Raw genomic sequence first — 14,389 nt, 5'->3', positions numbered from 1 at the left:
CCAAAGAGTTCAATCTTGGTTTAATCAGACCAGAGAATCTTGTTTCTCATGGTTGGAGCGTCCTTTAGGTGCATTTTGGCAAACTCCAAGCAGGCTGTCATGTGCCTTTTACTGAGGAATGGCTTCTGTCTGACCACTCTGACCAAGGCCTTATTGGTTGAGTGCTACGGAGATGGGAGAACCTTCCAGAAGGACAACCATCTCCACAGTGGAACTCTGGAGCTCTGTCAGAGTGACCATCGGGTTCTTGATCTCCTCCCTGACCAATGCCTGCTCCCCCGATTGCTCAGTTTGGCCAGGCGTCCAGCTCTAGGAAGAGTTTGTGTTTCCAAACTTCTTCCATTTAAGAATGATGGAGGCCACTGTGTTCTTGAGGACCATCAGTGGTGCAGACATTTTTTTTGTACTCTTTCCCAGATCTGTGCCTCGACACAATCCTGTCTTGGAACTCTACGGACAATTCCTTCGACCTCATGACTTGGTTTTTGCTCTGACATGCACTGTCAACTGTGGGACCTTATATAGACAGTTGTGTGCCTTTCCAAATCATATCCAAACAATGGAATTTACCACAGGTGGACTCCAATCAAGTTGTAGGAACATCTCAAGGATGATCAATGGAAACAGGATGTACCTGAGCTCAATTTCAAGTCTCATTGCCAAGGGTTTGAATACTTATGTAAATAAGGTATCTGTTACAATACATCAATACATTTGCAAATGATTCTAAAAACCTGTTTTCATTTTGTCATTATGGGGTATTTTGTGTAGATTGATGAGGAAAACATTTTATTTCATATATTTTAGACTAAGGCTGTAACATTTCTTTTTGAAAAAGTCAAGAAGTCTGAATACTTCCGAATGCACTGTACGTAGCAGGTTAGGAGAACTTATGTAGCAGGTTAGGAGAATTAACATAGCAGGTTAAGAGAGTTAGGTTAAGGTTATGAAAAGGGTAAGGGTTAGCTAAAATGTAAAAACGTTCAACTTTTGATGTTTCTTTGACGAAAGCTGGATCCCTTCTAGCCATAACCCCTTCAGGACAACGCTCTCACAAAGGCCTAAAGGGTTATTTTAATCCCTTTTACATATTCACCACTAATTAGGGTCCCCTGGGAAACTAAGGATCTTACCCTGTCACACAAGGCCTTATGAGTAGGCCTCATTCCACTTGCAAATAGTTCTGTGGCAGCTGTAGACTCTTCTACAATGACAAATAAAGCAGCAGCCTATAGGGACAATTATCAACAGATACCGTTGTCATTTGGATCACAGGCAGAAATTCAATTACAAAACCATTCAGTCTGAACTAGGATCAGCCAGACACTACTAGACAAACTGCTCTACACCCCTGAGATTGAAATATGTGTAAAGTCAAATTGTATGTTTTCTATTTAACTTAATTTAGTTATTCCTCTTCAAAGACTTACTTCAATAGTTCATTTCATTGACTCATTATACGAAACCCCTTTAGATACAAATTCAAAGAATCAACATTTTTACAATACAATCATATTTTGTCAGGGTATTTAAGGGCTAAGTGTCTGATCAGATTTGGTGGAGTGATCAGATACTGCCTCCAGGCTGACCTTAGTATGACAAACGTGCGAGGTGATATGAAATGAATCCTCCGACTATAAATATAAATATATTGATAAAGTAGATTGATAGAATAGTCATAGTTCATCATATCTATAATGTAAACATTGCGTCAGTGTATTTATAAGTGCTGAGTGTCTGATCAGATTTAAGAGGGGGTAATCAGATAGACGCTGCCCCCCAGGCTAACTGTTAGTCTGATAAATGGGCAGTTGTGCCACAACACAGTGCACGCTCAGCAGCGGTGATTATAACATTTAATCGCCATGCTGACACTGTCCAGCCAGGCTTCTCGCGCCAAGGGTATGATTTACCCGCCTCTGCCTGGGAGAAAAACTCATTCAGGAGACGGATTGCTGAGCGAGCCTCTCCGACCGGGCCAATAAATCATTCTTTAATCAAAGAGCACTGAGATTGGGCCGGCGTGGACACCTACGGGAGCACAGTTGACACCTCAACTCCTCCCTGCTCTGGAGCAGCTCTCCCCTGATCGTTTCCTTTTCTCCTATGGTTTCTTATCTGGCTGTATGTATCAGTCATCTGGGGTAAGACTGACCAGGATGTGGATGATGTGGATCTGGTGTCCCCCACTCACTAACCTCCAGAGGGATGTCTGGGAATAATGTGTGGGTGAGGTCACTTCACAGACTGACACACTGATCCATACCATCACAAGGACAAACACACTTGTAATACATATACACACACACACACACACACACACACTATATAAACTCAGCAAAAAAGAAACGTCCTCTCACTGTCAACTGCGTTTATTTTCAGCAAACTTAACATGTGTAAATATTTGTATGAACATAACAATATTCAACAACTGAGACATAAACTGAACAAGTTCCACAGACATGTGACTAACAGAAATGGTATAATGTGCCCCTGAACAAAGGGGGGGCCACCAGCTGCATTAAGTACTGCAGTGCATCTCCTCCTCATGGACTGCACCAGATTTGCCAGATCTTGATGTGAGATGTTACCCCACTCTTCCACCAAGGCACCTGCAAGTTCCCGGGCATTTCTGGGGGGAATGGCCCTAGACCTCACCCTCCGATCCAACAGGTCCCAGACATGCTCAATGGGATTGAGATCCGGGCTCTTCGCTGGCCATGGCAGAACACTGACATTCCTGTCTTGCAGGAAATCACGCACAGAATGAACAGTATGGCTGGTGGCATTGTCATGCTGGAGGGTCATGTCCGGATGAGCCTGCAGGAAGGGTACCACATGAGGGAGGTAGATGTCTTCCCTGTAACGTACAGCGTTGAGATTGCCTGCAATGACAACAAGCTCAGTCCGATGATGCTGTGACACACCGCCCCAGACCATGACGGACCCTCCACCTCCAAATCGATCCCGCTCCAGAGTACAGGCCTTGGTGTAACGCTCATTCCTTCGACGATAAATGGGAATCCGACCATCACCCCTGGTGAGACAAAACCGCGACTCGTCAGTGAAGAGCTTTTTGCCAGTCCTGTCTGGTCCAGCGACGGTGGGTTTGCGCCCATAGGTGACGTTGTTGCCGGTGATGTCTGGTAGGAACCTGCCTTACAACAGGCCTACAAGCCCTCAATCCAGCCTCTCTCAGCATATTGGGATTGTGCACTCCTGGTGTAACTCGGGCAGTTGTTGTTGCCATCCTGTACCTGTCACGCAGGTGTGATGTTCGGATGTACCGATCCTGTGCAGGTGTTGTTACACGTGGTCTGCCACTGCGAGGACGATCAGCTGTCTGTCCTGTCTCCCTGTAGCGCCGTCTTAGGCGTCTCAAAGTATGGACATTGCAATTTATTGCCCTGGCCACATCTGCAGTTCTCATGCTTCCTTGCAGCATGCCTAAGGCACGTTCACGCAGATGAGCAGGGACCCTGGGCATCTTTCTTTTAGTGTTTTTCAGAGTCAGTAGAAAGGCCTCTTTAGTGTCCTAATTTTTCAGAACTGTGACCTTAATTACCTACCGTCTGTAAGCTGTTAATGTCTTAACGACCGTTCCACAGGAGCATGTTCATTAATTGTTTATGGTTCATTGAACAAGCATGGGAAACAGTGTTTAAAAGCTTTACAATGAAGATCTGTGAAGTTATTTACATTTTTACAAATTATCTTTGAAAGACAGAGTCCTGAAAAAGAGAACGTTTCTTTTTTTGCTGAGTTTATGTATACACTAAACAAAAATATAAAAGGCAACATACAACAATTGCAAAGATGTTACTGAGTTACAGTTCATATAAGAAAATCAGTCAACTGAAGTAAATTCATTAGGCCCTACTCTATGGATTTCATATGACTGGGAATACAGATATGCATCTGTTGGTCACAGATACCTTTATAAAAAAGTAGGGGCGAGAATCAGAAACCATTCTGTGTCTGGTGTGACCACCATTTGCGTCATGCAGTGCGACACATCTCTTTCGCATAGAGTTGATCAGGCTGTTGATTGTGGCCTGTGGAATGTCCCAATCGTCTTTACTGGTTGTGTGAAGTTGCTGGATATTGGCTGTCGTACACGTCGATCCAGAGCATCCCAAACATGCTCAATCGGTGACATGTCTTGTGAGTATGCAGGCCATGGAAGAACTGTGACATTTTCAGCTTCCAGGAATTGCGTACATGTTGCCGCCCATTACCATACTGAAACATGAAGTGATGGTGGCGGATGAATGGCACGCCAATGGGCCTAAGGATCTCGTCAAGCTCTCTCTTTGCATTCAAATTGCCATCGATAAAATGTAATTGTGTTTGTTGTCCGTAACTTATGCCTGCCCATACCATAACCCCACCGCCACCATGGGGCACTCTGTACACAATGTTGACGTCGGCAAACCGCTCGCTTGTACGACACTATACATGTGGTCTGTGAGGCCTGTTGGACGTACTGCCCAATTTTTCTGTGACATTGTGTTGTGTGACAAAACTGCACATTTTAGAGTGGCCTTTTATTGTCCCCTGCATAAGGTGCACCTATGTAATGATCATGCTTGTTATTCAGCTTCTTGATATGCCACATCTGTCAGGTGGATGGATTACCTTGGCAAATAAGAAGTGCTCACTAACAGGGATGTAAACAAATTTGTGAACAAAGTCTGAGAGACCAACAATTTACACATTGCATGGACCAACAATTTACACGTTCTGTTTATATTTTTGTTCATTGAATATATACACTACATGACCAAGAGTATGTGGACACCAGCTCGTCGAACATCTCATTCCAAAATCATGGTCATTAATATGGAGTCCGTCCCCCATTTGCCGCTACAACAGCCTCCACTCTTCTGGGAAGGCTTTCCACTAGATGTTGGAACATTGCTGCGGGGACTTGCTTCTATTCAGCCACAAGAGCATTAGTGAGGTCAGGCACTGATGTTTGGCGATTATGCCTGGCTTGCATTCGGCGTTCCAATTCATCCCAAAGGTGTTCGATGGGGTTGAGGTCAGTGTAGCTCTGTGCAGGCTAGTCAAGTGCTTCCACACCAATCTCGAGAAACCATTTCTGTATGGACCTCGCTTTGTGCACGGGAGTATTGTCATGCTGAAATAGGAAAGGGCCTTCCCCAAACTGTTGCTACAAAGTTGGAAACACAGAATTGTCTAGAATGTCATTGTATGCTATAGCATTAAGATTTCCCTTCACTGGAACTAAGGGACCTAGCCCAAACCATGAAAACAGGCCCATACCATTATTCCTCTTCCATCAAACTTTACAGTTGACACTATGCATTGGGACAGGTGGAATTCTCCTGGCATCCGCCAATCCCAGATTCCTCCGTCGGACTGCCAGATGGTGAAGCGTGATTCATCACTCCAGAGAACGCGTTTCCACTGCTCCAGAGTCCAATGGCAGCGAGCTTTACACCACTCCAGCCGACGCTTGTCATTGCGCATGGTGATCTTAGGCTTGTGTGCGGCTGCTCGGCCATGGAAACCCATTTCATGAAACTCCCGATGAACAGTTATTGTGCTGATGTTGCTTCCAGAGGCAGTTTGGATCTCGGTAGTGAGTGAACAGATGATTTTTACGTGCTATGAGCTTCAGTACTCGGCGGTCCAGTTCTGTGAGCTTGTGTGGCCTACCACTTTATGGCTGAGCCGTTGTCACTCCTAGATGTTTCCACTTCACAATAACAGCACTTACAGTTGACCGGGGCAGCTCTTGCAGGGCAGAAATTTGATGAACTGACATGTTGGAAAGGTGGCATTCTATGATGGTGCCACGTTGAAAGTCACTGAGCTCTTCAGTAAGGCCATTCTACTGCCAATGTTTGTCTATGGAGATTACATAGCAGTGTGTTCGATTTTATACACTTGTCAGCAATGGATGTGAAATAGCCGAATCCACTAATTTGAATGGTTGCCCACATACATTTGGCCAGGTAGTGTACATGAACACAGAGCGAGGATATCAACATTGGCGTCCAATAACTGCCTTGGATGTTGATTACAATATTGTATGGCTGAAATATCCACACCTGAATTTGAAGGGGTGTCCACATACTTTTGTGTATATATATATTATTATTATTGATGTCACCTGTTAAATTCACTTCAATCAGAGTAGATGAAGGGGAGGAGACAGGTTAAAGAATGATTTTTAAGCCTTGAGACAATTGAGACATGGATTGTGTATGTGTGCCATTTAAGGGGTGAATGGGCAAGACAAAAGATTGAAGTGCCTTTGAAGGGGGTATGGTAGTAGGTGCCAGGCACACCGGTTTGAGTGTGTCAAGAACTGCAATTCTGCTGGATTTTTCACTCTCAACAGTTTGCTGTGTGTATCAACAATGGTCCACCACCCAAAGCACATCCAGCCAACTTGAAACAATTGTGGGAAGCATTGGACTCAACATTTTATTTAACTAGGCAAGTCAGTTAAGAACAAATTCTTATTTACAATGACGGCCTACCCCGGCCAAACCCTAACCCGGACAACTGTGCACCGCTGTATGGGACTGACAATCACAGCCGGTTGTGATACAGCCTGGAATCGAACCAGGGTCTGTAGTGACACCTTTAGCACTGAGATCTACATTTTAGTCATTTAGCAGATGCTCTTATCCAGAGCGACTTACAGTAGTGAATGCATACATTTCATACATTTTTTTCTCCGTACTGGTCCTCCGTGGGAATCGAACCCACAACCCTGGCGTTGCAAACACCATGCTCTACCAACTGAGCCACACGGGACCAGATGCAGTGCCTTAGACTGCTGCGCCACTGGGGAGCCCAACATGGGCCAGTATCCCTGTGGAACGCTTTCGACACCTTGCAGTCCACAGCCCAACAAATTGAGGATGTTCTGAAGGCAAAGGGGGGTCGAATTCAACATTAAAAAACATGTTCCTAATGTTTTGTGCACTCAGTATTTATATACAGTATATAATATATGAATGACATGTAGGCTCGTAATTGTTGTCATAACATTTATATAATGATAGATATGCTATAGTCAAAGATGAACCCTTCTAGACACCATGGCTGGCATAAGCATTGGTTCAGCAGGTCTGATGACCAAATACAAGACATATTCTAATACATTACAGTGGACAAGCAGCAATAAATCAATGAAAGCCTTTGGCGCAATTCAAATATTATGATAAACCAAGATTTGGGTAGGCTAGAGGAACCTACAGATTTTTTCTCCAAAAAAAGAAACGATGATAACTGACGTCAGGCGTACCTTTAATAATGTATATTTTTTCTCTTGTATTGGTACTGGCAGTCTTGTGAAGTAGACGGAACGGAGAGAACTGCGCCGCACGCTCCCAGCTTTTCGAGCTAGTGCGCAAATAAGAAACACAAGGATTTGACAGTAGGATGTGTTCAAGATTTCATAACGGAAAGAAGGAGTTTTTTTTAACTGAGTGAAGAAGTAAAACATAACAGTGGGCTACTATTTCCTCACGCAAGCACACACCTGAGTGATTTTGGTGGTTCGATCCAGGATGAAGTGAAGTAATGTGACGCAATATTGAAATAATTCGGATATCTGAAACAAGCTTGAATGGAATACCCTGATTGCTATTTGTAATGTGGGCTTTAAGACACCACTTAAACTGTTCCCAGGGCAGTTTTGGGGGAATGAAGATATTAGTCAGAGCTGCGTAATGGGTTTATATGCCCGTGGATATAGCCTACGTTTTGTCTTCACTCTTTTAACGACAACGCAGATAACAAGTATATAATAAAAAAAACAAAAAACATGCACCATCTATATCCATGGAGATATGGCATGCATTCTCCTCTATAGCCGAGTTGCGCCGTCTTCATATAGGCATACCAGGACATGCATCTGCATATTTTCCCTATCTCTATCACTATCATATATATGCTACTGTCTCTTATTTTCTTCTGATGCTATCATGCAAAAACCAAGTGATCCAACGCAGAACTGTCTGCGCCTCAGGAGTGATGGAGGCAAAAAACTTCAGCAAAAATCTCTTTACTGCACTTTGCCATTGAACGCGAGAGGGACAAGGGACATCTCTCTCCACGAAGCGAACCAAAGCAACGCCTCGGTTAATCTCAACACAGTTCGGAATAACACATCAGACCGTCCTACCCCTAACAACACGGGCAGTGGGAAGTTCGGGAATAAGAAGTTGCCAAATGCCATCATTGTCGGTGTTAAAAAGGGCGGCACACGAGCTGTCTTGGAGTTTATAAGAATCCATCCGGACGTACGGGCGGTCGGCACAGAGACGCATTTTTTCGACAGGAACTATGACCGTGGACTAGACTGGTACAGGTAAGACAATAACTCATTTTACACCTGCACAGGTGTCGACCTAGGGAGCTCATTAACGGAAGCCAACCGTCATGCCAACGGATGTGTTGCCCGCGAATTCATCATGCGTTGGATTTTTACGATAAATTAGCTCTTGCTGTTAGTCCTGATTTTTGTAAAGAGGCATTTTGTAAAAATGTACATTTTGTGAAAAGCAGCCTTGTGGAAGGCTCAATACGTGTATTAATCTCGCTGTAATTTATTGTCATTCTCCTGAAACCCATTAACCTAATAATTTTCCCTCACATCTTAACGTACGTTTACATCCTTCCTCTAGCTTAGTTTTTTTCCCATAATAATTAATTGTAGCCTACTAGTCTGTCTGTTGAACGAGACAATGCAATCATCAGTGGAGAGGAGCGTTGAATCATTGAATTACATGACTAGTGTGTAGCCTAGAGAATATCGCCTCCAGTGACCTGTCCATCTGTTCAAAGGCAATGTCAGAGAAACAAGTACAAACAACAGTTCCATGTCATGTTGACAGTCATGTTGACCGTGGTCAGTGGAGGATGACAGTAATTGGAAGATATTTTGTGCCACATCAACTCAGATGTTTTTGTCATCCATCAAAAAACGACCTTGAGCATCAGTGGCCATTACTTTCCAAATAAAGATGCTTTCTTTTTCAGAATGTGTCTTCAGAAGATTGATCCATGATGTGTCTATTTGTCAACAGTAGACTAAAAGCTGCTGATTTATTGCAACTGTATTTTTAGCCATTGTCTGCAACTGTTTTCTTCTTATCAATGAATAGGATACCATTTAATGAAATTAAATCAGACAGAGCTATGCATGCGTTTTGAGTGAGTTTTAGAACTTGAAGTGACCAAAAATAAAATCGGTGTGCCTGACAGAAAACAACCAAAAGTTTCGGTGGCCTACTTGTTTGACCCAGTTATGACCCAGAGAGTCATTTTCCTCTGTCCAATCTACATTACATCTCACAGGTGATTTATTACTGCTGAACCTGGGACTGAGCTAGTTACAGTATGTGAGAAAGACAGAGAGAGATCTTTCCCACACAAGTCTCTTGTGGCAACTACCTTCTGTGACATTGGTAAAGTGTCCTTATTGTTTTTATGTTTCACTGGAAACAGGCCCGTAGCCAGACTGGACCTCCCTTGATGTCTATGGCTATAACGTACTGATACTCTTTACATACTAAGTTAGTATACAATTACTAAATATACTGTAGGTATAGGATCAACAACACATTTCACTGCACCTATCCAATGGATGTGACAATAATATATATATATATATAACTCAGCAAAAAAAGAAGCGTCCCTTTTTCAGGACCATGTGTTGAGCACACAATCCCTCCATCAGTGCTCAGACTGTCCGCCATAGGCTGAGAGAGGCTGGATTGAGGGCTTGTAGGCCTGTTGTAAGGCAGGTCCTCACCAGACATCACCGGCAACAACGTCGCCTATGGGCACAAACCCACCGTTGCTGGACCAGACAGGACTGGCAAAAAGTGCTCTTCACTGACGAGTCACGGTTTTGTCTCACCAGGGGTGGTGGTCGGATTCGCGTTTATCGTCGAAGGAATGAGCGTTACACCGAGGCCTGTACTCTGGAGCGGGATCGATTTGGAGGTGGAGGGTCCGTCATGGTCTGGGGCGGTGTGTCACAGCATCATCGGACTGAGCTTGTTGTCATTGCAGGCAATCGCAAAGCTGTGCATTACAGGGAAGACATCCTCCTCCCTCATGTGGTACCCAGGAGCAGGCTCATCCTGACATGACCCTCCAGCATGACAATGCCACCAGCTATACTGCTCGTTCTGTGCGTGATTTCCTGCAAGACAGGAATGTCAGTGTTCTGCCATGGCCAGCGAAGAGCCCGGATCTCAATCCCATTGAGCACGTCTGGGACCTGTTGGATCGGAGGGTGAGGGCTAGGGCCATTCCCCCCAGAAATGTCCGGGAACTTGCAGGTGCCTTGGTGGAAGAGTGGGGTAACATCTCACAGCAATAACTGGCAAATCTGGTGCAGTCCATGAGGAGGAGATGCACTGCAGTACTTAATGCAGCTGGTGGCCACACCAGATACTGACTGTTACTTTTGATTTTGACCCCCCCTTTGTTCAGGGACACATTATTCCATTTCTGTTAGTCACATGTCTGTGGAACTTGTTCAGTTGATGTCTCAGTTGTTGAATATTGATATGTTCATACAAATAATTACACGTGTTAAGTTTGCTGCAAATAAACGCAGTTGACAGTGAGAGGATGTTTCTTTTTTGCATACACACACACACACACACACACACACACACACACACACACACGCACACATTAAAATAACATCAAATTGATCATAAATACAGTGTAGACATTGTTAATATTGTAAATGGCTACTGTAGCTGGAAACGGATGATTTTTAATGCAACATCTACATATGCGTACAGAGGCCCATTATCAGCAACCATCACTCCTGTGTTCCAATGGCACGTTGTGTTAGCTAATCCAAGTTAATCATTTTACATTTACATTTTACATTTTAGTCATTTAGCAGACACTCTTATCCAGAGCGACTTACAGTAGTGAATGCATACATTTCATACAATTTCATACATATCATACATTTTTTTTTTCTGTGCTGGCCCCCCATGGGAATCGAACCCACAACCCTGGTGTTGCAAACACCATGCTCTACCAACTGAGCTACAGGGATTTTAAAAGGCAAATTGATCATTAGAAAATCCTTTTGAAATTATGTTAGCACAGCTGAAAACTGTTGTGCTGATTAAAGAAGCAATGAAACTGGCCTTCTTTAGACTAGTTGGAGTATTTGGAGCATCAGCATTTCTGGGTTCGATTACAGGCTCAACATGGCCAGAAACAAAGAACTTTCTTCTGAAACTCATCAGTATATTCTTGTTCTGAGAAATGAAGGCTATTTCATGCAATAAATTGCCAAGAAACTGAAGACCTCGCAAAACGCTGTGTACTACTCCCTTCACAGAACAGTGCAAACTGGCTCTAACCAGAATAGAAATAGGAGTGGGAAGCCCCAAGTGCACAACTGAGGAAGAGGACTAATACATTAGAGTGTCTAGTTTGAGAAACAGACACCTCATAAGTCCTCAACTGGCAGCTTCATTAAATAGTACCCGCAAAACACCAGTCTCAACGTCAACAGTGAAAAGGCGACTCCAGGATGCTGGCCTTCTAGGCAAATTTATGAAAAACATAAACAGAAATACCTTATTTACATAACTATTCAGACCATTTGTTATGAGACTCGAAGTTGAGCTCAGGTGCATCCTTTTTAAATTGATCATCCTTGAGATGTTTCTACAACTTGATTGGAGTCCACCTGTGGTAAATTCAATTGATTGAACATGATTTGGAAAGGCACACACCTGTCTATATAAGCACCAACAGTTGACAGTAACATGTCAGAGCAAAAACCAAGCCTTGAGGTCTAAGGAATTGTCCATAGAGCTCTGAGACACGATTGTGTCGAGGCACAGATCTGGGGAACGGTACCAAAACATTTCTGCAGCATTGAAGGTCCCCAAGAACACAGTGGCCTCCATAATTCTTAAATGGAAGAAGTTTGGAACCACCAAGACTCTTCCTGGTCACTGACAGTGCTCCAGAGTTCCTCTGTGGAGATGGGAGAACCTTCCAGAAGGACAACCATCTCTGCAGCACTCCACCAATCAGGCCTTTAGTGTAGAGTTGCCAGACAGAAGCCACTCCACAGTAAAAGGCACATGACAGCTTGCTTGGAGTTTGCCAAAAGGCACCTAAAGGACTCTCAGACCATGAGAAACAAGATTTTCTGGTCCGATGAAACCAAGATTGAACTCTTTGGCCTGAATGCCAAGTGTCACGTCTGGAGGAAACCTGGCACCATCCCTACAGTGAAGCATGGTGGTAGCAGCATCATGCTGTGGGGATGTTTTTCAGCAGCAGAGACTAGTCAGGATTGAGGGGAAGATGAACGGAGCAAAGTACAGAGAGATCCTTGATGAAAACCTGCTCCAGAGTGCTCAGGACCTCAGACTGGGGCGAAGGTTCAACTTCCAACAGGATAACGACCCTAAGCACACAGCCAAGACAATGCTGGAGTGGCTTCGGGACAAGTCTCTGAATGGCCTCGAGTGGCCCAGCCAGAGCCCAGACTTGAACCCAATCGAACATCTCTGGAGAGACCTGAAAATAGATGTGCAGTGACATTCCCCATTCAACCAGACAGAGCTTGAGAGGATCTGCAGAGAAGAATGGGAGAACCTACCCAAATACAGGTGTGCCAAGCTTGTAGCATCATACCGAAGACGACTCATTGCTGTAATCGCTGCCAAAGGTGCTTCAACAAAGCGCTGAGTATAGGTTCTGAATACTTATGTAAAGGTGATATTTCATTTTTTTTTAAAGTTTTTTATAAATTAGCAACAATTTGTAAAAACTTGATTTTGCTTTGTCATTACGGGGTATTGTGTGTAGATTGATGAGAAAAAATAAACAATTTACCATTTTAGTATAAGGCTGTAACGTAATAATATGTGGAAAAAGTCAAGGGGTCCGACTACTTTCTGATTGCACTGTGTATAAATATATATTTTTATGGCATTGCTGACCCATTCTTCTTAATCATGTATTAATTGTCTGTCTCTTCCTCCTCATTCAGATGCCTGATGCCACGGACTATGGAGAGCCAGATCACCATGGAGAAGACGCCCAGCTACTTTGTAACGAGGGAGACACCTCGCCGGATCTCTGCCATGTCCCGGGACACCAAGCTGATCGTGGTGGTGCGCGACCCTGTCACCCGGGTCATCTCTGACTACACACAGACCCTGTCCAAGACACCTGACCTTCCCAGCTTCCAGGATCTGGCCTTCCAGAACCAGAGTTTAGGATTGGTTGACACGTCTTGGAACGCCATCCGCATTGGCATGTACGCTCTGCACCTGGAAAACTGGCTCCGCTACTTCCCCCTGTCCCAGATCCACTTCGTCAACGGGGAGCGGCTCATCACGGACCCGGCTGGAGAACTGGCGCGGGTGCAGGACTTCCTGGGTCTGAAACGCATCGTCACGGACAAACATTTCTACTTCAACAGGACCAAAGGCTTCCCCTGCCTGAAGAAACCAGAGAGCAGCAGCTCACCCCGCTGCCTGGGCAAGTCTAAAGGTAGAACCCACATTCAGATAGATCACGACACTATCGAGCAGCTACGGGACTTCTACAGGCCATACAATGTCAAGTTTTACGAAATGGTGGGTCATGATTTTAGATGGGAATAGAGATTTGTGGGGAGATCCGCAGTTTACAAGTGGCACAAGGAGAGACAAGATGTCATCCATGAATGTACGCACAGTTGAAATGTTTTTTTGGTGTGGTTATATGGACCTCCTATTTGGCTGTTGGTAAGAGTGTGGCTCTAGCTAAAATCGTGGATCCAAGTCTCGAAGGGATCACATACACATATTTAAAAAATATGTACAGTGCATTTGGAAAGTATTCAGACCACTTCCAACAGGACAACGACCCTAAGTACTGAGTAAAGGATCTGAATACTTAATTAAATGTGATATTTCAATTTAAATGTTTTTATAAATTAGCCAAATTGTAAAAAAAAAAATCGGTTTTTGCTTTGTCATTATGGGGTACAGTGTGTAGATTGATGAGGGGAAAAAAACATTTAATCCATTTTAGAATAAGGCTGTAACGTAACAAAATGTGGAAAAAGTGAAGGGATGTAAATACTTTCCGAATGCACTGTACTTACTGCCCTGTTAGTCGCTTTAGATAAGTGTCCGCTAAAGTTTTGAAAATCTCCTGGCCTTTTCCTGCTGACTAGCTTTCCTCTGTTGCCGACTAATGTATAAAATGAGCAAATGTCATGGGATAGATGTAACTCCCCTCACTAATCCCAAGACCATGGAAAATGTGAGCATCATCTTCAGAGAGGGATATTATTGTAAAAGATAAATAGCACTCTGGGCTTGAACTCAAACTGAAGTAGGAGCTG

At 43.9% G+C, this 14,389-nt stretch overlaps 1 protein-coding gene across 4 annotated transcripts in view; it reads left to right on the top strand.

Annotated features, from left to right (window-relative positions):
• The window catches only part of LOC115160113 (heparan sulfate glucosamine 3-O-sulfotransferase 2-like), a 42,607-nt gene extending 28,684 nt beyond the window's left edge, over window positions 1-13,923 (top strand). For 3 of the 4 annotated variants that reach the window (XM_029710460.1, XM_029710469.1, XM_029710475.1), the window contains one exon: window positions 13,043-13,923. In XM_029710460.1, the coding sequence (XP_029566320.1) occupies window positions 13,043-13,661 (619 nt within the window). In that variant the 3' untranslated portion in view covers window positions 13,662-13,923. Of the gene's footprint in view, window positions 1-7,035; window positions 8,357-13,042 lie in introns of those variants that run through there. The other variant, XM_029710452.1, reaches the window with a different exon arrangement.
• Window positions 13,924-14,389: the final 466 nt, after the last annotated feature.

The sequence above is a fragment of the Salmo trutta genome, chromosome 2 (assembly GCF_901001165.1).
Source record: "Salmo trutta chromosome 2, fSalTru1.1, whole genome shotgun sequence".
NCBI classification, from domain to species: domain Eukaryota; kingdom Metazoa; phylum Chordata; class Actinopteri; order Salmoniformes; family Salmonidae; genus Salmo; species Salmo trutta.
This window is presented reverse-complemented; position numbering and strand designations above follow the sequence as displayed.